The 25,321-nt window shown below is 33.7% G+C and overlaps 1 protein-coding gene across 1 annotated transcript in view; it reads right to left on the reverse strand.

Moving 5' to 3' along the window:
• Nucleotides 1–24,353, reverse strand: part of LOC129220098 (uncharacterized) — a 98,445-nt gene extending 74,092 nt beyond the window's left edge. The window contains exons 1-4 of the mRNA XM_054854442.1: nt 24,195–24,353; nt 16,488–17,321; nt 7,847–7,930; nt 6,919–7,183 (exon numbers count right to left, since the gene is read on the reverse strand). Of these exons, the coding sequence (XP_054710417.1) occupies nt 6,919–7,183; nt 7,847–7,930; nt 16,488–17,321; nt 24,195–24,353 (1,342 nt within the window). The remainder of the gene's footprint in view (nt 1–6,918; nt 7,184–7,846; nt 7,931–16,487; nt 17,322–24,194) is intronic.
• Between the last annotated feature and the right edge of the window lie 968 nt (nt 24,354–25,321).

Genomic DNA, 25,321 nt, shown 5'->3' on the forward strand with positions numbered 1-25,321 from the left:
AATTTAACGAATTTCAAGGGACCACAAAAAATCGTCCTTAAGTAGAAAAAGTCCTTAAATAGAGCGTCGTTAAACAGAGAGCCAACTGTGTGTGTGTATATATATATATATATATATATATATATATATATATATATATATATATATATATATATATATATATATATATATATATAATATATATAATATATATATAATATATATATATATATATATATATATATATATATATATATATATATATATATATATATATATATGTATGTATGTATATATATATATATCAAATTTTCCCTTTTTTTTCTAATCATTCATATTTTTCTGTTAAAAAAAGATATTTGTAAAAATCGTAAAAAATATAAATGGATTTTATTTACTAGCAAAAAATGGCTAGTGGTAGTGAAAATACATTCCGTGAGCAGTATTGAACCAATACTTTTTAAATAAAATTATACATACAACATCACCTATATTGAAAGAAAGCTTTTCCACGCTAAACCATTGGCGCCTATACGCAAAGTTAAAGGGGGGGGGGGCTCAACTATTTTCCCCGTGGTTTAGCTGGATATTTTCCGCGTGGAAACTGATTTCAGGACAGTTTAGAGTCATTCAAATTTGGCATTTTTAATAACTTATTCATGTTTTTACGTTTTTGCAAAGAAAAAAGTACTAAAAGCAAGAAAGTTCTAATTTCAAAGGGGGGGGGGGCTAGAGCCCCCACTTGCCGCCCTATATGGGCGCCCTTGCGCTAAACCACAAAAGAACTAGCGGATATTTAATGCACTTTTGACGAACTGCGTTTTCCGAATATATAATCAATGCTAAACTTACTCGCGCTTGTCTGCTTGACATGGGAGATTGAGTTTATATTTATCATCGCAAACGTCACAGAAGCCATTTAAATAAAACGGCCAACAGAAAACTTTCATTAGATCAGTCCTAAATTAAAAGAACTTACCGATGAAGAGAAGCCGAGTCAACGGACAAGTGGACTCCATGCTTTTTGGCAGTTCGTAATAAGTGTAGGGAAATATTCGGAGCATTCTCCACAAAATGACGTTTTGGCCTTTACTCGTAAAAGAAACAAACCAAGAAAAAACTCAACTCTGCCACTCCTGCAGGACAAAAATAAATTCAGCTGTAATCTTTCTCTTTTTTCTTCCGTTCCTTTTTTTCTCCCCTTTTTTAATGGACAAGGCAGCAGGTTAATCGTGAGATGGAGTTAAGACAAGCTTTATAGAAGTTTTTTAGAAATGAGTTTGCTCGTTTCGCGAGGAATATTTATAGCGTTCAGTTAAAATTAAACCTTCGTTGTTTACAGCAAAGCAGAATGCAATTTCAAAACAAGAAGTTCGTCCAGATCTGAACGAACCTATTTTTTATCACACCAGCTCTTGTTTTGTAACGGAAATTATCAACTGGCACATACTCCAATGGCTAATAGTAAAATTTGATGCATTGTAGATCTTGATCTAAAATCTGAAAGGTGCAGAAGCAATAAATATTGGTATTTTTATTTCTTTTAGTTTGAAATTAATTGTTAACCTTTGCGAAAATTGCTATTTCTTTTTCATCGCTGTAAAATTCTGTATTTTATTAAAACTAACTGTGTTATCAACATATTTGCTAGATTTCAGTAATGAATTTAGCATAGTGCACAAGTTTCTAGCGCGTAAATTATAAATTATTGTGAAAATAGTTCCAGGAAAGTCATTTTAAAGTTCAATTTTTATGGTTTGTTTATAGAAGCATCTTATGCCTTTTAATGTATATTTCGGTGCAATAGTGGGATTTTTTTCGAGTAATTCATTTTGCTTTTTTCAAAACTGTTTACCAAACATTTTTCTTCCCCAAAACACTTATAGTTTTTTGAGTTTCAATGTCTACTGAACCCATTTAAACGTAACATTTAAAATGCTCATTGATAAATACCACTTAAATTTGAAACTGTCAAAATTTTCACACACTTAGACTCCGAAACTAACTGTCAAAATGATATTAATCTTTAAATCGGAAGAAGGATCAATGCTACAAATCGTTGCTACTTTATTCCAATTCCCCATAATAAGAAAAGGGCGAAAATTCTATTGTACAAGATTTTAGTAAATTCTGTATTAACCTATGCTTTAGAGACTGGAGAGAAAAAAGAGCCTTGATGGTGCAACATGCAATACATCCCGTTCAATGACATCCAAAGACAGCAGTTTCGTTCCTGTTGTGGACTCATCAGTTTGCTACAGTCAATAACCGAGCTGGAAGCAGTTGTCATGTCATTGGAGTTTAGAGTGTCAACAAACTGGTAGATCAAGTAAATTTAGCACAACAGTGAGAATCCGCAGCATGGTGCGGTTCGACTCGTGAATTGAACCCAAAACTTGGGTATTAAGCAGTTAAGCCAGGGCTAAGGGAGAAATGCATCCAATTTAGCGGCAGCCCGGCTGTGACTTCCACAGCTCTCAGCTTCACTCAGATCACATCTGCCTCCAGCTTGGTTATTGACTACTAGTGGTACCCGCACGGCTTTGCCCGTAATAGAAAAATTAAAAAGTCTTTTGGTTCACCTGTATACAGTCAAACCTTGATATCTCGAACCTCCTTATCTCGAAACCCTTGATGTCTCGAAACAAACATTTTCCCCAGCATTTTCTATAACAACCTCTATGTATTTACCATAGTTATCTCGAAATTTATTTTTTGAAACCTTTGATACGTCGAAATTTTTGCACAGAAGCAAGTTTCAATTGTCGTTTTGCTTTGGCAATTTTTGTAGTAAAACCAGTTCCAGAGACAATTGCTTAACGTTTTTCATCCCTTTTCTTGGAAATTTTGTGAATAGGGAATTGGGACAAGATAATAGGGGAGTGTTGGCATGAAGGAGGTGCAGTGTTTTCCCCAGAGTTTAGAATCTTTGTACATTTCTCTCGAACATGTTGTCCACTTTGAGGAAAGGGGTTCGATTTTTCGTCCGTCAGTTTTCAAGCGAAAACGGAAAATGCGTTCCTCATTTTCATCATTCAGCTTTTTTAATTCCTACAAAATGGCAGCTGAGAACTTTTTGAATGTGAGGTTACTGGTCAAAGATAAAATTAGAATTTTTAAATTTTTAGGTGAAAAAACCAAGTTGAAATTGAGTTGTTCATTTCAAAAATCTCATCCTGCGCACATTCGACAATTAGAAAATTTCAAATCTGCTGAAATATTGAAGACTACTTTATTGATCGTAATTCGAAGTGGTCCCATAGTTCATATATATAAATGCATATAGCGTATGTGTGTGTAAATGTGAGAGTTACAAGTGTAATTTTTTAAAAACCTTGATAACTCGAAAACTCGATAGCTCGAAATTTTTCCCCGTCCCGAGAGATTTGAGATATCGAGGTTGTACTGTATTTACAAATAATGTGTGGCGAATTTTCCCGCCAATTGGCTTGTACCCATGTTGCGGATCCACGTTATGATAATTTCGTATCTCGCCAATTGGCTTGTGCCCACGTTATGGTTCCACGTTATGATAATTTCGTAATTTACTCGTCCATCTTATGATAATTTTGTTCTTAAAATTGGAATAGAAAAAGAACCACGTCGAATTTTCAAAAAAAATCGCTTCGAGGTGCTCAGCCCCATGCTTCAAACTAACTTTGTGCCAAATTTCATGAAAATCGGCCGAACGGTCTAGGCGCTATGCGCGTCACAGAGATCCTGACAGACAGAGAGAGATAGGGACAGAGAGACTTTCAACTTTATTATTAGTAAAAATTACAGACTGATGAGCCCATAACAGGGGCAAAACAGCAGTCCTAACCGAGTTGTTGGTATATTACATGTAGTTCTACCTTAAGCCTTGACTCAAGTGTGGCATATTACTGCTTAAAGCCTTGATGATCTTTGCAAGGAGGGTTCTGAAAACCATTTTTAGTGTCGTTTTGGAGAGTAATATATGATATAAGCCAGTAGTTCTCAACCTTTTCACTACTGAGGGCCACTTAGTAACCTTCCGAATCCCCAGCGGACCACAAAGGTTAGAAATAGTATTTTCACAACGATTCTATACGTGAAGTAAGATGAATACAAAAGTTTTCTTTAGCAAATTTAATTACAGCTACAAAAATTGTGCAGATTAATTTTCCCTTGCTGTTCGTTAACCACCTGAAATTGCTCGCCGACCGCACGGGTTAAGGCCTCTAAATAGACGAGCCGACGCATCAGCTTAAGAGTAGCCATTTTGTATCGGAGCGCGTGTTTGAGTGGTTGTCTTTTCTGGCGAGATATTGCTTTTGGTACGTTTCACTGCGAGCAATTATTAGCGGCATATGAGTTGTTTATTAAATGAAATGTTAATTCATTAACAATGTAATTTTGGCCAATTTGAAAAAAAAAATCTGAAACTTTGTTTTGGTAAACCTAGCTCAGCAACAATGAAAAATCTGATCCAAAAGAACAAAACTTGAGCTGATGTGTCGGCCTGTCTTATATAGTGGCTCTAACGCAAGGAGGGGAAAGCAATGCTTTTCGCATTAAGTATCAAAACCAGCTCCATGCATGAATTTTCTTTTTTTTTTTCCTCAATTTGATAAATTTTCTTCCAGGATCATTTTACAGTATTTTGGACAGATATAGAGTCCGTAACATGACACTTTTTTGTGATAACTATTTAATTTACTGTTTGATTTGCAAATTTTAATTTGAGTTTGTGTGTTGGTAGAACATACTCAAAGTAACAGAGTGTGCTAATCGAACTGTAAATTCAAAAGTTATGGCAAAAAAAGTCATGTTACGGACTTTGTCCAACATACCGTGAAATGACCCTCCAACTATTCAGCCTCAAAACGATATGAAGGGGATCGAATTTAATTCTGTTGGAGCCGGATCCAAAATCCCGGTTTATATAAAAACTAGTTCAATCGTCAATACACGCTTTCTTTGCAGGATACTGTAAAGACGATTCTCTGTACCACACACAATAAAAAATTTAATAGAATTTCAAATTAAAAATTACAAAGAAAAAATCGATTTACTTCAACACCAAGTCGATACAAATTATTTTAATTCGTAAATATTGAAACAATACTGCTAATTCAGAAACAGAAACAAGAATGAAGTCATACACTGAATGTTTTTAATGTTTTTTAAAAGAGAAAAAATGATTTTGAAAAGATAAGTGTGCAGCAGGGTCGTAACCAGAAAATAATTTCGGGGAGGATTTAAAAACTTTCATGCGGAGCTTTGCGATATTTGTGCTAATATTCAAGTCGTCGGGTTATCTATTATTAAAGTGTTTTATGCTATAAATATACAGATGAAAGACATTTGAGTTTTGGAACGATATTTTTTGGAAATTTTTTAATGTAAACGAACACTTAAATGTCAAACCGAACTTTTCGGGTGGGGTTTGAACCCTAAGAATCCCCCCCCCACCCCGTCCCTGGTGGACACAGTATGAAACTTTTTCCTCTTCTATAAGATTTATAAAACTGAACTGAGCTATTTTTGATAATAAGCACTTCATGTGAGTAATTATACCTACACTCTATTAAATTTATCAAGATGATGGTATTATTAAATCAATACAACTAAGTAGATTGAGATGGGCAGGTCCCCTTCTGAGTATGAATGCAGAGAGAATGACCCTTTAAGTTGGTCCGGGACACAAAAATCCTCAAATTTTGCAATTTTTTTTTTATAATTTGAAAAATTGCTCCGTTTTTTTCTGCTTAAGAGGACGTTTGAATCTTGTTTCTACCTTAAGTAGAACGAAAGTTATAGTTATTTTTGTTGCATGCATCTAACGAATGTGTACATAACTTTAAAACTTTAAACGCGTTTTTCTCCATGATGCAATTTTTCCCGATTTCTTGCATTCAAACTCTTATAAGTCAGGAACCGATAGAGATAAAGTAATGAAACTTGGAGCATATCTTTTTCAAGCAATTTACTCTAATTTTTATTCGGCGAATTTGAAAAAAACGCTTACTGCAAAAATTATGATTTTTTTTTAAAAAAGTATCTTCGAATTTTTCGAAATTTTTCTTCAAATATTTTTTATTTTTTATTGAATCAATATTTTTAAAATCGCCGAATAAAAATTAAAGCTTAGATATTTGTACATACTTTTTTGAAAAAAAAATTTAAAATTGACGAACAATATTTTGAGTTATAGCAATTTAAAGCAACCCCATTTTTTTGAAAAAAACTAATTAAATTTAAATAAAAAAATAATTTTTTTTCATATTTATGTTATGATTTTGCTTATTAAATAAATGATAAATCAGTTCAAAAAATTTCAAAACTCTAAGGTACATAATAAAAAAAATTTCAAAATGTGTCCCGGACCCCCTTAAGTCTTTATTGTAACCTGTCTTTTGAAGATCCAAAGAGAAGATCTAAGAAAAGATGATGGGGCTCGTTTTAAAAGTTAAGAACTGGAGGTTAATGGATCGAGGATCAGATGGGGAAGCGTCTGAAGAAGGCCAGGATCTTCAAAGGACTGTAATGCCATTGATTATGATAATTTATCAAAATGTTTCAAACCTTTATCGTTACATTTATCTACGGGAGTTTCTGGGAAAAGCATTCTTTGATTTTCTTATGAATCTTAAGTTGAAACCACATATAGATATTCTGTAGGGAATGTTAACCCATTCCCGTCAAAATCACGGGTTACTACATAGTCTTATATTTCCATGACGCAAAAGCAAAACAACATTCAAATGATCATATTTTATTGCTTTATAATCCTTCTGGGAAGCAGGTTCATATTTAAAAGAGAAATTATTTAGTGATATCCGTAATGTCCAAATCCATTCTCAACAACCACGGGTTGACTGGGTACCACAACCTTCTCCGCTACAGGCACGACCACAGGTTGACTGGGTACCAAAACTTTCTCCGCTACAGGCACGACGATCGCCCCACCATTACCATAGGGGGCATAAGAGTTGATCTGAACACCAGCTGGATTCTGATTGGCTGTGCCTGGCTCGTTGGTGTCGATCTGAGCCCGGAATCCGTTGTCGTCAGCAATGTAGTTGACTTCTCGCTTAATGCCTCGGATGTCATAGAAACCGTAACTGCCCTTGACGACATGTCCATCGCTGGTCTCCGATCGAAATTGCTCACCGTCTTTGGCCTTCACTTGGTATCCAAAAGAGAAGGGTTTAGGTGGGTTCTTGACGACTGGAACAACCTATTTTAAAAGTTAAGTGATTACTTTCGAGTAGATTGTAAATGGGGCTGTTTCCAATATTTTAAAAGTATTTTTTTCTGAAAGAACATGTTTAAAAACATAGGATCTAACCATTTTTTAAATAATTTGTTTAAGTTTAATATTTTTAAAAAATATTAAATCGGTGATATTTTATTGTTTACATTTCTTGCCGATGACATTACAAATGATGAAATGCCATTCTGTGTTGCCATTCTCAGAGCAAAATATTTAATTCGCATCTTTACTCACGTGTATTGGCAACGATAGGGTTGATAGCAAGCGTAGAGCGCAATTTTAATTCGCTTCTCGATTATCATAACGTGGAAACGTGGTACAAAGATGCGCCAAAAAGCATCATTTGTGACGTCATCAATACCACGCTTTGTTTGAAAAATCGGACATTTTAAAAAATTAACTAAAAAATAACTGTTGGGAAAATAAAAAAATTTCTGGGTCCATGTTTTTTTTTTTTTTTTTTTTTTGGCTTATTCTATCAATTTTATTGACTGAAAGTACTACTTTTGACTGAAGGAAACAACCCCATTCTGAATAACAGCCATGTATCAGGAAATTATTTTAAACATTCTTGACAAAAATAAGTTTAAGGACTTTTGAAATGAACTCTATTCCAGACCTACTTACTGGTACTACTTTCTCGACAACTGGAACGACTGGAACGTAGCTTGCTTCAGCAGCCACAATTGCCAGCAAGGCAATCAAAAAAATCTAAAGAGCAAGTGATTGCAGCAATTATTAATAATTATCACCAATATTTACTTTCTAATACAAACATCAAAAAATAATTAATAAAAGAGCATGCCATAAACGTACAGGTAAATTATTCATTATAAGGTACGAATTAAACTGTAAATGCAACTCACATGGAATTTAGCTAGATTTATGAATTTTTTTACTGTTCCATTTTTGGCACCCAAAAGTACATGTTATGTTTAAATCATGTATTTCGCAAGATTTTCCAATTTTAGATCTCCACGAAGCTACATAGTACAACTCATTGGAGTTTGGCAATCTCTAAAAAACACCTCTTCGATTTTTCGGGAAAAATAAATACATTAGAAACTACATCCTGAGACAATGTAAAGATGAAAATTAATGTTTTGTTCATTGCCCAAAGGAAAATGGAAAATAAAACAGTGCTGTTGCCGGTGAAAAGGCATAAGGCAGAGGGCCCAAATATCGCCCATGTTCTTAATGTCGCCCACCGTAATTTTCCAATGACTAGTGCAGTGACATAGACAATGAACCCTAAAAGGTATATACATCAGCAATAGCAACCAACTATGAAACTTAGAAGACACAAGTGCATCTCTTTTTTTTTTTTTTTTCTTTTGCTGTGATTTTTTTTTTTTTTTTCTAGAGAGTTGTTCTTTGAAAATACTTCATTTTTTGCGAATATGGATAGAAGTAATAAATAGTATTTCATTTTTTCACTAACGCTACGTAAAAGTACAGATAATAGGAGATTGGTTAAGTTGCATTGAGCTTGGGTGTACATTGTGAATCCGGAAGTTGAGACTTCTATGTGTGCCTGCTGGATTTTTCCTGCAAAATGTTCCAACTATCGTCCAGTAGGTGACACACAGAAGGAAAGAAAAAAAGACTAGAACATCCATTGCAAACTTTTCAGAAACATCGAATTCAACCAATATCGTGGCTTTCATTACCCTCTACATAAAATTCCAGGACTGGATCAACAGCTGTTGTCACCAGTTCTGAAAAATACCACTCATGAAAAAAGAAAAGATAAAACGATACGTTTGTTTAAAATGCGTATGTCGAGCTAAAGATACTACGCCACTTCAGAAGTGCAAACTTCTGAAAAACTTTACTTGAACCCAGCAAGTGCTTCAAGGAACTAAAGAATATAGATTCTATATTTTGGAGTTATTTAACAGCAGCTACCATACCTTTTAAAAACGGAGTCCAGAGGGTGATTTTTTAAGAAATGAAAATAAAATCAAGTGACAGATGTAACTTCAAAACTTATTGCTGTTGGTTCGTCTGGGTTTCGGACACATACACGCACGCGCACGAGTACTTGTTTTTGTACTAATTTCAAAGTTATTTAATTCTTAAGTTCATAGCAAAAATATCTAGAGACCTGAGATGGTTAGGAAGACATAAATGTCTTCATACTCTAAGTACTTTGTATTCTAAGTGAGACTGTTAGTCCCGGTTAACTGCGTATATTTACATTTCACAGCTTCTCCTCGGGCTTTCGGTGAGGACTACGAACTGTACGCTTCACCGCAATTACATATGTTTTTCAGAATATTTTTGATGCGATTAAACAGATAGTACAAGACAGATACAGATAGAAAGGAAAAATGTGCAACATAAATAGAGAAGCTACAACCAAGACTATGCTGGGAATCGAGTGATCTTCTTCCTCACGGAGCTCATTGCTCAGGTTTTATTTGATGAGGACTACAAATTCAGTAGTTGTTTCGCCTCCCTTACATGTGTCGTATTTTTATTCCATATAGTACGGAGCATAAAAACATTTACAGCACAAAGACGGGAAAGTACATCCAGAGCGAGGGTGGGAATCGAACCCGCCGCCTCAAGACTCTCAAGCAATCGCTCTGACCACGCGGCCTCTGAGGCTTCACTCATTGCTATCTCTACTGCCCAATTGTCCTAACGCGTAAGCCCAAAGTTCCAGTTATGCCATATCATTTTCATAAAAAAATGCCGTGATTTTGATTTCGATGCTGCTGGAACCGCTTGAATAGAACTGATTCTACTTCAGGGAAGGTGCACATCTTCATTCGTTTCAACTTCGGATTCACGGATTCTACCGCTTTAGAAGATTTTCTTCTTCTTTTAATATCATTGACAGAGTACTTGCTTTTACATCTTTAATAGTAAAGAAAACTCACTCTGTCTCTCCGGAACTTATCAGCAAATGATCGAACCAAAGAAAGAGGGGGAACGCATTTTAACTTAAGTCAGCCTTTGAATCAAGGTACAATCAGTTGACTTGACAATTTGACAACTTGAAAGCAAATTCGTAGTCCAGCAACATGTCAAAGTGTAAACAGTACAGTACAACAAAAGAAAACAAGCTAACTTATTAATTATCGCACATTGACTCAACAGGTGTTCTTCTTGCTTTAGAAGTCTAGTGTGCAGGAATTGCAATAGAAGGTGAATTAATTTTCCTCTCATAGTCACTTGTTTCATTCTTTTTTTTTTTTTTTCATTATTTCGAAATAAATTTCGAGTCATCTCAAAAAAAAACTTCGAGTTAAAGGACGTTAACTTCGATATATAGAGAATACTATGGCATGGAATTAAAAACAAAGAGGTCAAAACTTGATAAAAACTTCGAGTTATAGTAATATTCGAGTTATTAGACTTCGAGTTATCGCGAATTAACTGTAGCTGAAAATTAAAATGTTTGAAACACTTTCGCAATCATCTCCTCAAAGAAGATAGTTCAAAAGTCAAAACTTAGATGCAAATGTTCCTTACCAACTAATAGTTTTCCTTCTATATAAAAACCTTTTCTCCAACTTCGAAAGCATATTAGTTCAAGTAGAAAAAAATATTCGATAACTTTCTTGCATAAACTTCCTTATTCAAAACAAAAGAAAGAAATATCCATTTACTGGGATATGCTCACTCACTGGTCAGTCTACCCTAATTACTACACCTAATAAAGTTTTTAAAATGCCGAAACCAAAAATTTCTTACTTACTTTGGCAACCATCTCCTCAAAGAAGATAGTTCTTAAGTCAAAACTTAGATACAAATGTTCCTTACGATCTAATAGTTTTCCATTTATACGAAATCCTTATCTCCATTATCAAATGCATATTAGTTCACGTAGAAAAAAATATTCAATAAATTTCTTGTATAAGCTTCCTTATTTAAACAAAACAACGAAATATCCATTCACTGGGATATGCTCACTCACTGATCAGTCTATCCTAATTACTACACCTAATAAAGTTTTCAAAAATCCGAAACCTAAAATTTCTTACTTACTTTGGCAACCATCTCCTCAAAGAAGGTAGTTCTTAAGTCAAAACTTAGATACAAATGTTCCTTACGAACTAATAGTTTTCCATTTATACAAAAATTCTTATCTCCATTTTCAAATGCATATTAGTTCAAGTAGAAAAAGATATTCAATAAATTTCTGGTATAAACTTCCTTATTTAAACAAAAAAAACGAAATATCCATTCACTGGAATATGCTCACTCACTGGTCATCTACCTTAATTATTACACCTAATAAAGTTTTCAAAAAGCCGAAACCTGAAATTTCTGACTTACTTTGGCAACCATCTCCTCAAAGAAGGTAGTTCTTAAGTCAAAACTTAGATACAAATGTTCCTTACGAAGTAATAGTTTTCCATTTATACAAAATCCTTATCTCCATATTCAAATGCATATTAGTTCAAGTAGAAAAAGATATTCAATAAATTTCTCCTTAAAATGTGTAGGAAATGTAGCTATCTTCGTTGTAATCTGACCTCCTGAATAAGTATTTTACTGGAGCTGTCGTAATGTAAAAGGAATTTAGCAGATTAACAAAAACACCTGATGAAAATGTTTCGAAGGCAAAAAAATGTAAATCAATTTCTTAACCGATTGGGTATCCTTGAGTAAATCTTTTATTTATCATTCAGTAATACATGATATCAATCGATGTAGTTGCATTATCATTATTAGAAACAAAGCCTCCTTCTTATCTATAATAAGAACCAAATGTTTTCAAAAATGTTAATGAGTGCAAAGAAAGTAATGTTTTGTTTACTTGCAACGATAGCGTTTCATTTTTTGTGTCTACTCTTTGCGTGTAATACGTCTAAATAACGACGCATCGCAGAGTTTTGCTCATTATTCATCATCACGTTTCAAATTTTTTTACAAATTTTTTTCCTTGGATAGCGTCAAAATAACGAAAAATAGTAAGATGTGGAAAATATTTTCTCTTAGATTTTACATTGACGCAGCGGAGTTTTGTACGTGGATGAGATTCTAATTGCAGAATGGAAGTAATGTTGATTGACGTGAAAATTTTTTACTGGTGTACAACTTTCGATTTCACACTTTAGTCAACCATTTACGAGGCAGTGGGAAGAAAAATACCTTCACAACAAGTTCAACAAATAACAGTATCCATATTTTACTATTTGATCGATGTCTATGATTAATAAATACCTTTCTAATGCCGTAGGAAGTATAATACATCAATATTTGAATTCGAGAAGCTGGAAGTTAAACATCATTAAAAACCTAAAGGCCTGGTGAATATTTTCTTTAACCAACCATAATCTTCAAGAATGTCATACATGTAGACATACACACAAAGAGAGACAAGGAGACAAGCATTTTACAAAAATAGTCAAAATTTCAAATTTTCTGTCAGAAACCTCAAAACACATAATTCCGTCGAAATTTGAAAAATTTCATTTATTTAATCCTACATGTTATAGAAAAGAAAGTAAAAATAATTTTCATTTGCCACTGACAGATAATAACGGGCTTACAAAAAGACTAAAAACCTAATATTTTCAATTTTAATCCATAAAGCCAGGGATCAACGTATTGGAATTCAAGTAGTCAATAATTGCGGCAAATCTAACCTGGCAGCATTGTGAAGGCTACGCAGATCCGAATCACCCCTTTTAAATGCTGCCAGGTTAGGTTTTCTTCAACTATAGAGAGTTAAGTATCTTTTTATGGAACATACTTTCTCACCTGGCGACAAAATAGAAGATGAGAGGGAATATATAGTCACATGCAGCTAGAAGCCGGAAAAGTTAGGTAAACCTGAAAAGCGGGAAAAACTGCATGGACAACTATGCTCGGGGAATGGCATCAAAGAAGGAAAAGTTCTGCGAGGAAAGACGTTATGCGCTGTAGGAAACAGAGAAGCTCTAAACAAGTCATCGTGGTCGGATATAGCTGCCTGTGGCTATATATCCTGTATCTTAAACTATTTTTTCTGTTCAATTAACTGTTCTGGGTTATTAACCTTTTTTGAACTCTGATGAAGAGACTCACTTTTATAGCTTCAAAACTGTTGCTTGAGAATGTTATATTGTGCCCGGATTATATACAAATGCATATGTGCATTTGCAATTGCATACGTTAACCCCCTTTGACGCTAGTGTATATAAGTGCATAAAAACGGTAGTTTTTAAGACAAATTCATATTAATGTAACAACCCCAGTAACTGGCACCACTTTAAGAGTGTCCTTAAACTTGCCCTGTTTTCATTTCTTGGAAAAGAAATATTTACTTGTAAATATTTTTGTATTAAAAAATGCACATCTGTGCATCTATTCAGTTCACTAAAAGCAAAAATATTTGAATAGATATTTTTATAAAAATATATGCATAAAAAGTTACCAAAATCACCAGTAATCACCAGTTTTTATTTTTTTAACAGTAGATTCTGGAGGATTCAAATCAATAGTAGAACCCATATACAGTCAGACCTCAATAGAGGGTCACCCGCTTATAAGGTCACCCCGCAAATAAAGTCACTTTTCTAAAGTCCCGGCTCACTGAATAGGAATTCTATGTCATGTATTATCGGATATATGGTCAGGTCATAATACATTAATCGCTTATAAGGTCACTTTTGTCAGATTTCTTTGAATGATTTCAGTACCTAACAGATTCACTTCCAAGAATTCACCGCGATATACGATCCTTAAAAAATGAACGTGGCAAGTAGTGCACAGAATGCAGTAGCAAGTGAGCATTACGAGTACAAGATGCATTACATATTGCACTCTTTTACCAGTCATGGGAAGCTGAAGAAATTTTCAGAAAATAATTAGAAACCATTTTGTTTAAATTAAAGAAAAAACACATTAGTCCTGTATTAATGACAATTTTAAGTAAGGTAAGTTGCACATCAGTTGTTTGCTTTGGGATATTTGAATGCAACTATACTCTAAATGAAAGTTTTAAAAATTAAATTCAAAATTTCTTACTGATTCCAAAAATTTAAATTGGTTCAAATCAATTTAACTATAATAACCTAATTAACTGATAGTTTTGACCGTATTAAATTTTGAAGTGACTTAATGAATTAAATATTTATTTATCAATGAATATATATTAATCGGTTATAAGGTCAACCCGCTTATAAGGTCAGTTTCGTGAACTTCCGAGGGTCGACCTTATATCGAGGTCCGACTGTAACATTTTTTGCTGCAAAAGTATCAGAAATCAAACTAGTAATAGTGACACATTACACAACACATTAGGGACTGTAAGCCCATGTGCCAATTACTAGGGACTAGCAAAACTGAAGTACCACTAAATGGCATCCATTCTTTCTTCAGAAGCCCAAAATGAGACAAAAATTTACTTCTACCCAATCAAAGTAACATCATTCAACTAAACAAAACTTTTGACGACCAAAATTTAAAATAAATTTTAAGTCAGATTTTAATGGATTGATGTGACATCACTGTATAGAAGTATTGCTGAGAATACCGCGTATTTCCAAACCATTGTGTAGGAGTCATCACTGCTTGAAGATGACGCTGGGGAAAAAGTTGTTTTTTAAAGTTTTGTGATCTTGCATTTAACTCTACAGTAGGTCTACAAATGAGAAGAAACTATTTTTAACTAGTTTTACTTTTCATGTAAAAGATACTAAAAATATTCAGCTTCGAATTTCACTTTGTCAGCTGTTTTTAATGTGCAATTTACGTGTTTCAATTTACTCTGGGGTAAACGAAAACAATTACGTTTTTCATTCTTCCATTTTTATTTATTTATTTTTATTTACTTATTTATTAATTCAATTTTGGAAGATTAAATGTTGATGTAAATGATACCTTTGTGTGTATTTTACATAAATTCAGCGCGTAAATAGATTGTTTGTAAATCTGTGTTCTCAAAAGTCCTATGAGTGGTCATTGATCAATTCTCCAGTACAGCAGATAGAAGAGAAATTCCCTCCCATTCAACCTCGTGTCTAAATTGTATACAGTCGAGTCCCGACTTACGCGAGGGATGCGTTCCAAGACACCTCGCGTAAGTCGGAATTTCGCGTTGTGCAACAAGGTATGTTTAGTAATGTTTTATAAGCATACCTAATTGTTTCAGACGTTTGTAAACACCTTTCGTATTGTTTCAAACCATTTATTAACTATATATTGCAGTATCTTTTACAAAGAACCGACTTTTTCTGTATTTTAGAAAAAGCGTTATTATTTGACATAAAATTCTGTAATTTAGCACAAAATCAATGATTAATGGGGGAGAGAAACGTAAAATAAAGCAGTATGGTACTTACAGTATGTACACTGCAGCATTATTATAGCACTTAACAGTATAGATATAGTAAATATATTTATAATTTAAAAAATGAGGAAGGTTTTTGCAGCGCAACTAGAATGTTATCAGAATGTATTTTATCAACTTTCATATGTAAAATGAAGAAAAAAAAAGTTTAAGAATCGGAGCGGTTATTTGTATAAACTAAAGCAAAGCGTTGTTCAGACTAATTCAGTGAGTGAACTTTCAGTGATGCTAAAGGGACGAAAGTCCATTCACAAAACCAATATTTAGTGTCAACGGAGCCCATTCTAACTCTCCGCCGCTCTTTTCCGAAAAATTTCATGTTGCAGGAGAGTAATTTGTGTCCGCACTAAAAAAAATCATTACTCATGAAAAACTCGTGTTATAGGCATTTCGCGTAAGTCGGATCGCGTTGTAGCGGGATCCGACTGTAGTTGGAAATGACTGGGAGCACCATTTCATGATGTTTAAGTAAGGTATCGTCATTCAATGTTAGGGATAATGATGATCGCCTTTCAGGTGATCCGTCACAAATGACCAATACCTTTGTGGCTTATGCCTAAGGAGCCAAAACTACATGGTGTATTTACTGCTGAAATGATTTTTTTTTTTTAATTATTTCGATAGTCATTATATGACTATGGTTTTTTTTCTTACTCTTATTAATATATTGACTTTTTTTTAAATAATCGGTTTAATTGTTTGAATGAATTGTTTTTAATTTTGTGTCTGAAGACATATTAAGAAAAATAGTTATTTCACCTTTCGTCCGTACAATTAACTTAAAGAGCTTGATGCTTGATATTTTTCAAAGAAACACCAGATCGCATACTTGCTTCAAACTTTATTCAAACTTTATTCAAGTATTTCACTTCCCAACTCATACGGATAGAAAACCAGAGTTAAACTTTAAATAACACCTGAAAAATATTAATTATGTTATTCTTTTAAACTTTTAAGAGGAACTTCAGAAGTTACTCTTTCTTCCAGTAGAGGAATTCTTATTCTCTCCACAAAAATCGGTGGCTCTACAAAATCCATTATCGGTTTTGTCTGTCCGGAAGCTTGTATAGGAGAAACTACGGATTCCAACTTGGGGTAGTCAAAAGGCTCTAGGGTAACAGTTTCAGACTCATCGTTTCGTTCCGTATACCTTTTATTCAATATGTACAAAGGAAAATCATTTTCACCCATTACCTCATTAACAGCAGGAGGTGGTGGTTTCTTTTTAGCTATCAAAAGTGCTCTCAGTACGACTTTTTTCTGTGGTATTTCTCCTTTTTCATGCTCTACCGGAAAGGTCTTCACATACATCTTCACTCCCTCGAATGGCATTTCTGTTGTAACTAATTCAGGATCCGTGGTCTCTTGTGCCACTTTTCTTGCTGCATGCTCTGTTTTTCCTACCAAATTCTGCTTATTTCCGACCTCGAGATTTTCCAAAAAGTCCATAATAGTCTTGCTCGACTTTTCGAGCTTATTCACTTTTAAGTGTGGCCTTAATAATGAGAGCAGGTTCGAATATCTTGGTAGTAAATGTTGTGATAGATCTTCTATTCCACCATCGAATGTTTTTGACTTTTGCTCATTCCACGTTCCTGATTTTCCTGCTGCGTATATAGCAGGAGATCTTAATGGTAAATGCCATAATTTTCCGTTTTGAAGATGGTATTTATTTGTCGAAGCAGTTAAATCTGACAAGTCCATAACAGCAATTAGATTTTTCAATACTTCAAATCCTTTGTCAGGAATAAAAGCCGCTTCAATTAAAGTTTCGCTGACGCCCACTTTAGAATTTCCATCGTCTGCCACCTATGATAAAAACATTAACCAATGAATCATGGTCATACAAACATCAATTATTTAACTATGTTTTACAGAACATAACTCAATTGTTTAGAGCCCAATGATAATTTATCATATATGTAAAGCATTTTCTTATATGGAATGCATTGTGCAGTTAGGTGGTGGAAAATAGTTTGAATGAAAATAATTAAGTTATCTTAAAAGGACATTCATAGTTTAGCTGTTCAGTATCAACTCGCAATTCTAGAGTTTGAATACGCTACCTTGTGGCGACTTAAGAAACTATCGAAAGAGGTAAAACATTCCACGTTTTTCCTTTGTAGTACAAAACAAGCTCTATACACAATTTATGGTGTAATGTAATTTCAAAAGAACTAAAAATAAAAACAAATCATAACCACGATGAAAAATCTCTCATTCGCTAAACTTAGAAAGGTAATAAGTTGCCGCATTAGTTTGTTTTGCCTTTTTCAGCCACCGTTAATCAAAGACTGCAGCACCTCGTATAGTTTTTTGGAATTACGAATGAAATGAATTCAAAGGCGTATATTGGAATAGAAGAAGCAAACATTATAAGTGAATAAGTTATTGTCACAGTCTCACAGTCAGTTTAGGCTCATAATGCAGAATGCACTGTGTGATCTGAGGATTCAATTTTCTGAAATACTTCAATCAGTTCTTGTTCCAGCACTATTTTTTTTATTTGCAAGAAGGTGCCTAATTCTTGCGGCATTCGGGATTTTCTGAAGTTACGTAAAAATTATAAATATAAATCACAACTTTGAAAAATTATCCTGTTTCGGAAAGTTATTTCATTACAAACGCATCCTAAAAAATGTTAATAAATGAAATAGTAATAGAAAAAACGAAATATATCTCAGTTTTAGTTTTCGAAATGTTGTCTTTATTAATGTAGGTACTTGTACTTTCGAAATCACAAAAACCGAAAAAGAGGAAAAGTGCAAAATACCAAATTTGGAATCTATTTTAAATATTTTTACAATTCAATTTGAATATTTTTTGGAAATATTTAAGCACAAAATAAATATTTGAAATGCAGCAATAACGCTTCACCGAAGCACATGCAAATTACGTGGTTTTCAGCGGTTAATAAGAAGTACTCGAGGTCAATAGAATTAAATAGAGTTAGAATGAATGAAATGAAATAGTATGTCCGAGCTAGAAGTTTTTCATGTTGGTTAGTGCCATTACGAGCTCATGCATTGTATTTATCAAGAATGTGGAATCTGAGTAGGAGTCGGACTGATTTTGGGGTAAAGGAGTTGGAGTCTGGAGCTGAAGGTTTAAATTTACAAGAATCGGAGTCAGTCATTTTCGCTCTAAGTCCGAAGCTCTGCCAGTGCCTGCAGAGTTGAAGTCGAAGTCAGACAGCTTTGAACATTACTGTTTTTATATTTAAACTTTTAACGAGGAAATTGCATGAAAATTGCTATTTTACATCCTAACCGAAATATGAATTTTCTTTTAGAATTTTAATTTTTCAGCATTAAGTTGTACCTTAAGATTAAGCAAATCATTTAGTGAAATCCAGAAGTCTCTAAGTAATCTAGTTGCTGAAATGTAAGCAAAACCAAGCCTCAGATTATTCCGTGACAAACAGGCCAAGTATAACAAAAGTGCTTAATAAAGAATCGTTTGGCGCAGTATAGCCCTCAAGGGCTCTTACGTCATTAAAATCGAAGTCGTACTGATTTCGGAGTAAAGAAGTCGTAGTCGGAGTCGGAGAGGAAAGTTCAAAAATTCTCATAGTCGGAGTCGGCCATTTTCCCTTCTACTCCGTAGGCCTGGTAAGCATAAGATATGAGTTACGTTCTTTCAAATCTGGTCAAATGGAGTCTCATTCATTTCCCGTGTTCGTCATGTCATTATTGTACGTCGTCATGAAATGTTATTTCGTTTCAAACCATCTCTTTTTTACTTCCTTTTACAAAAAAAGAAGTATTTATTGTATTCGAGAAAAAAGTTTCACTCAAAAATCGACCTTAATTTCCATTTTGCTCACCCCCGAATAAATGTTGAGTTTTTTTTTTTTTTTTTTTTTTTTTCCGACTCGACTACACGTGGATAAGTGTCTAAGAACGTATAGACACGCGAAATATCCATGACGCAATTCTCGAGTTAATTACAACGAGTTTTCTCGTGACGTCTGTATGTACGTATGTATGTATGTGCGTATGTGCGTATGTGTGGATGCGCGTATGTGCGTATGTGCGTATGTATGTCACATAACTCAAGAACGGTATGTCCTAGAAAGTTGAAGTTTGGTACGTAGACTGCTAGTGGGGTCTAGTTGTGCACTTCGGCTTTTGGTTGCATTCGGGTGTTTTTAAAGGGGTCTTTTGCCTCCTTTTGGGGAGAAATCGTTGTTAATTTCGATGTAAACTCAAGTGGTGTTACAATTTGGTGGAGACTTGGCGATATGTCCCGAGTCTTTTGGTTGCCAAGTTTTGTCGCCAACTTGGCGATTTTTTTTTTTTTTTCCTGGTTTCAATTTGGCCACTGTTGGTGATATTTAGAGTGTAAACTATTGAATCACATTAAAATTGCCAATAATGGGAAAATGACTTTAAATTGGAGTAAAAGAAGTCATGTGATGCATCAACACGTTTATTAAGAGAGCAGAAGGACAGCATTCAGGAGGAAAATTTCTTCAAGACAAAAACTAAAGAGATAAGGAAATTTTACACTTGGCAAAAAAAATGGTTTTACTTACCACTGTTGCAGATTGTGCACCAGAAACTGCCAGCAAGGTGAAGAAAAGAATCTACCAAAATAGAAACTTTTTTTATTTAATAAGTTTTACAGAATATAAATATAACAAAGGTTATGCTTTCATTAGCTTTAATATTTGATTTATAAAGACAATTACGTGTGAATTTTAAAAAATATATTTTTAACTGAAATCTATAAAACGTTATTTTTCGGTATTTTAATCCATGCAGAGCCATCATTGCGCATTAATAATCTAAATAAGAAAAAGATTCCTTGTGATTTCGAAACACGTCTATGTAATGCACTTCGCCATACGAGCTTCCCAATATTAATTCTCTAATAAAATATGAGGTTTTATGGTTTGAAAAAGAAATTTTCTGTAAACCAAAAATACGCATCTTCGGTTTTTTTCTTTTTCATATTTCTGCTTATTTGTCGCATATTTATTAGATTATTATTTTTAGCTCACATGTATTTTTACTTATTTTCTACACATCCTTTTTTTTTTTTTTTTGTGAGTGTGAGAATGAGATAATTAGTAGTAAGCACGGTTTTAACTACTATTTTTAACCACATAAAATATCCCATTGCATAATATCTAAAACACACATTTGACCATAGACATTATACTCACCGTAACACAGAATTCAATCATTGCAAATGATTGTGCTTTGAAAAATAAAGGGGAAAAAATGTGTATTTGAGTACTGGATGATAGGTTTTTATAACAATGTTGAAACCTTCAATTTCATGGAATCTACACTTTGCTATATCCTTTAAATTAAATTTCTAAACTTTAATAAACATTGTGTTTCTTAATATTGTTGGAAAACTATGAAATTCCTAAAATGTGATAAAAATTAAAGGGTTGGAGCATTTCATCGAAATTTCTATCCACCTTCCTGGAAAAGTTTTAGTCTATGTTCAACAATATACAAATTTCGAAATATTTTTCATTCAATTGTTTCTGCTTGCTCGAATTTCAAAACAACCATCAAGTGAAAAAAAAATAGTACTTCTGACGAAAGCTTTTTTCATTTACTGCTTAAATATATATGTTTCCATTCCAGAGCAATTAGATCTATCTTTTTTTCTCTCTACTTCCCTCCAAAATATTTTAAATACAGTAAAACTCCGATTTTACGCCACCCGAATCGACGTTTTTCCCGCATTTAATGTTTTTTTTCATCAAGTCCCAGTTTTTCTGTATATTAATAATGATAATTTAACCCGGTTTGTAAGTTTGTTATTTATTAATTTCCCGCATTTTACGTTTTTCCTTGGAAGTAAAAAAGAAGAAAAAAAAAAGAAATGTTCTAAAATGAGCAATATATTTCATTTGTGCTTTTTTAAAGGAAATCCATTTTGTTGAAAGTTAATCTATGAAAACAGAAATGCTACTGGACTTTTCGTCCGCCGAAGAATGTGAACAAAAAGGATTGGAAGCATGTTTCAATATTGCATTGAAAAGCTTGCAACTAGTGAAAGAATTTTCTTACTAATTAAGATCAGGAAAAAAAACTTGCAAAGTATTATAATCGCGGAAGATGTTGCATTAACTTTGAACTCCGACTAAAAAGCAATCCAAGGATTGTTTTCAACTTAAACGCCCAGATTCGCAACTAAAGTGTTAAATAAGCTAAAATAATATGTATTATAATTTTGTTTTCGTAAAATGAAGACACTATGCTTTTTGCAAGCATATTCACTACCTTTAGTTTTTTCTACAGGATTTTTGCTTTCTATGTATTTTCCATATTTTACGTTTTCCTGTATCTTACGTTTTTCCATATTCTAAGGTTTTAACCCAAACTTTTGAGAATCGTAAAACCGGGGTTTCATTGTATTATTATTTATTTTTCGATTAAAATTTTTTGTGTCGTTGGGTGCATGAAGATCTGCGAAATAAACAAAGCAGTTTTGAAAACGTATGCGTCATTAGTAATTTATAACCCTGCTTTATAGTGTGGCTCTTATAAGGTGAAGCTTTAACCCTCTGTTGTTGTTTACTTTTGTGGGGAGTTTAGAGAGAAAGGGAAGTGTTATTGGTGCAGATTTGAGTTGGAATGTCTTGGCAGAACTATAGTGAGCACTATAGCAGAACTACTACAAAAGTAATGTAACTCAACTCAGCGCCAAACTCAACTCACCCTTCCCTATTACTACAAAAAAATAAGAAATAAATAAATAAATAAACATAGTCAAGGTCAAGCTTCCACTTATCAGAGCCACATTTATATAATAGGAATGGTTTAAAGCATCTTTTTTTCATTGACTCTTTTTTTTTTTTTTCGATTCCTGGGAGATTTTCTTCGTAGTTCAATTCATCATAGCAATAGCGAATACTCAATCTTTTTGTTTGCGAATAATTTTCAACGACACTAAAATTATGTGCAATAAAGAATGTATCATAACTGTCTATATCATTTGACTGTCATAATGAGTAGAAACAAAATACAATGAAAATTCGCTATTTGTACACAATTCGTTTCAGAAGGCAGTTCGAATAGCGGTTTTTTACGAATGGCGAATCATTTTTTTCACACAAGATAGAAGGAAAATTGGATTAATCTGCTCCAGATCATAAATGATTACTTATTTAAACCTGTGGAATACAATAAATATGCAGTACTGAACATGTAAAATGTAAAATTCACCTTGCTTGCACTGAGATTAGTTGATAGCGTAAATGGAATGTGGGTAGGAGGAAGAGGGATGTTCATGTTACTGTTTTAGAATGGGAGTCACCTACCATTAAAAAAAATCAGGTAACAGTCCTTCATGAAATTTCCCTACTCCAGAAGTTATTTTTTTTTTCTGTCTTTCACACTGGAAGTATCTTGGAATTTTGTCTCTAAAAATCATTTCAATGTTGTCAGCTTTTGACCAATAACCTATCGTCGAACAAATTTATGATCCACTAACTACAGCAGTGCTACTTTACATTTAGAAATTTACCAAAACTTAAGTTTGAAAATCGCCTTTATGCAGTTTATATGCACTTATTATCATGTCAAAGTCTTAAAATATTTTAGAATCTTATAATTTACTTTACAAATTTGAAATAAAAAACTACGCGCAAACATGCAAAGTTTTACTTTCCTTGTTCATGAATATATATATATATATATATATATATATATATATATATATATATATATATATATATATATATATATATATATATATATATATATATATATATATATATATATATATATATATATGTATATATATATATATATTTTTTTTTTTTTGTGTGTGTGTGTGTTAGCATCGCTGGCTAGTGTTTCAGAGTTACGAGGAGCCCCTTTTTTATTGAAAAAAAGTTAGCCTTTTATCCATGAGCTTATTTTTCCATTGAAAAATTGGTTCTTTGTAGCTTTGAAACCCATTCTTAAGGCTATTTATAGCAAATACTAACGCTGTTGTGATGTTTTTATTAATAAATAACGTTTTCCTATTGGTCTTCGCTGAAAGTGTTGCGTATGTGATCATTCAATTTCATTTTAGGTCCTCTTTTTTTTCTCAAAAATGGAAGTAAATAACCAGATTTATGATACTGAAATAGCTTGAAAAAATGTAAAGAAACAGTTGAATATCAATACAGTAAAACCCCTTCTAACGGACACCCCTCAGATGCGGACACCCCCAATGTCCGCATTATTAAGTCTTATGCGGACAACTTTTAATTCCCGGATTCCAAGGCAATTAACATTATTAAGCCTCTGTTCTGCGGACACCTCTCTATTGCAGACAGAAAAATTTGTCTCGTTAGTGTCCGCATTAGAGGGGTGCATGTTAAGAATACATGCATGGGTTCATATTTTTTTATAATTAAAGAAAATCAAAGCTATTGGATTGTGTATATATTTTTATTGAGAAAAATCACGAAGTATGTATGACACATTAACAGATATTTGGCTTGAAGGCTAAATGCTCCAGGTTCACATCCTTGCGAAGAATAAAATCCTGAACCGAAGAAAAGCAACAGACACTGTAAAGAACACCGTAAAACTTTCAAAAAGCATAATTAGAGCACCCCAAAACAAAAACAAATAAACAGTCCTTTCCCATCAAAGCTAAAGTTCAATATGATGGATCTTCTATTTAATATGCACCAAATCTGCTGTCATAACCAGATACAGCACCACCAACTAAAGCGCCACCATAATTTCCCCCGTAGCCAACAGCAACTGCTGGAGCAACAGGTGCAACCGCTACAGGTGCAGCGTATCCGGAAAGCAGTCCAGCCCCGATTCCATATCCAGCTCCGAAAAGTCCGGCTCCCCACGGCGTAACCATTGTCAGCAGAAGAGATCATCTTGACTGCTGCAGGATCCTGATTGGCTGTTCCGGGTTCGTTGGTCTTGACTTGAGCCCTGAATCCGGCATGATCGGCAACGTAGTCGACGCGTCCTGTGAACGCCCCTGGCATCGGTGAAGCCATAGCTTCCTTTAAACAGTGCCAGCACCATCACCAGTTTCTTCCCTGTATTGATCTCCGTGCTTGTCTTTAACGTTGTATCCAAACTTGTACGGCTTAGGTGCGTGATGTACAGGCTGAAAATATCAATAATATAAATAATACAGTCTAAATGCACAGACTATAAATTTCAAAAATGTAGTTAAAAATTTAAGGACGACTTTATTAATTAAGAACTAGCTAGCGCATGGTCAGAGAGCATACAATCCAACTTTGCTGCAGACCTTAGAGGTCATTTTGGCTAAATGGTTAAAGTCACGCATTGCTTACTCACATCCACGCCCTCTAATTTACGTGCTGACTCCATGGCGGATTTTGATCTCCGAACCTGTTTTACACTGAACCAGTACCTTACCACTAAACCAAAAGGACCTCAAAGTTCAGGAATTGGGTTGGATTATATGTTTTCCCTCACTATACTCCAAATATAATACGAAACTGCATTCATTTTTTGTGTTCAAAAGAAAATAATTTAAACACGAATGGAATCAAATACACATAGTGTAGAATAGCGTTATTTTGTAGGTCTGTATGGGGAAGAGGTGTGTAGAGTGTGTATATTAATAATGTAAATAATATTTGAGTTGAAAAGTTGCCGAAAAATACGGAAATTTAAAAGCATCGTATATAACTGCGTCAGTAATCATTGATGGTAATTGAAAGATTAGAAAAAACAAAGAATTACATGATAAATATAAAGAACTGAACAATGTTACAGCTATAAGGGTAATCTAACTCAATGGCTTGGACATGTGGGATGGAAAGGCGAGAAAAGACCTACATAATG

This window comes from Uloborus diversus, chromosome 1, assembly GCF_026930045.1.
Source record: "Uloborus diversus isolate 005 chromosome 1, Udiv.v.3.1, whole genome shotgun sequence".
NCBI lineage: Eukaryota > Metazoa > Arthropoda > Arachnida > Araneae > Uloboridae > Uloborus > Uloborus diversus.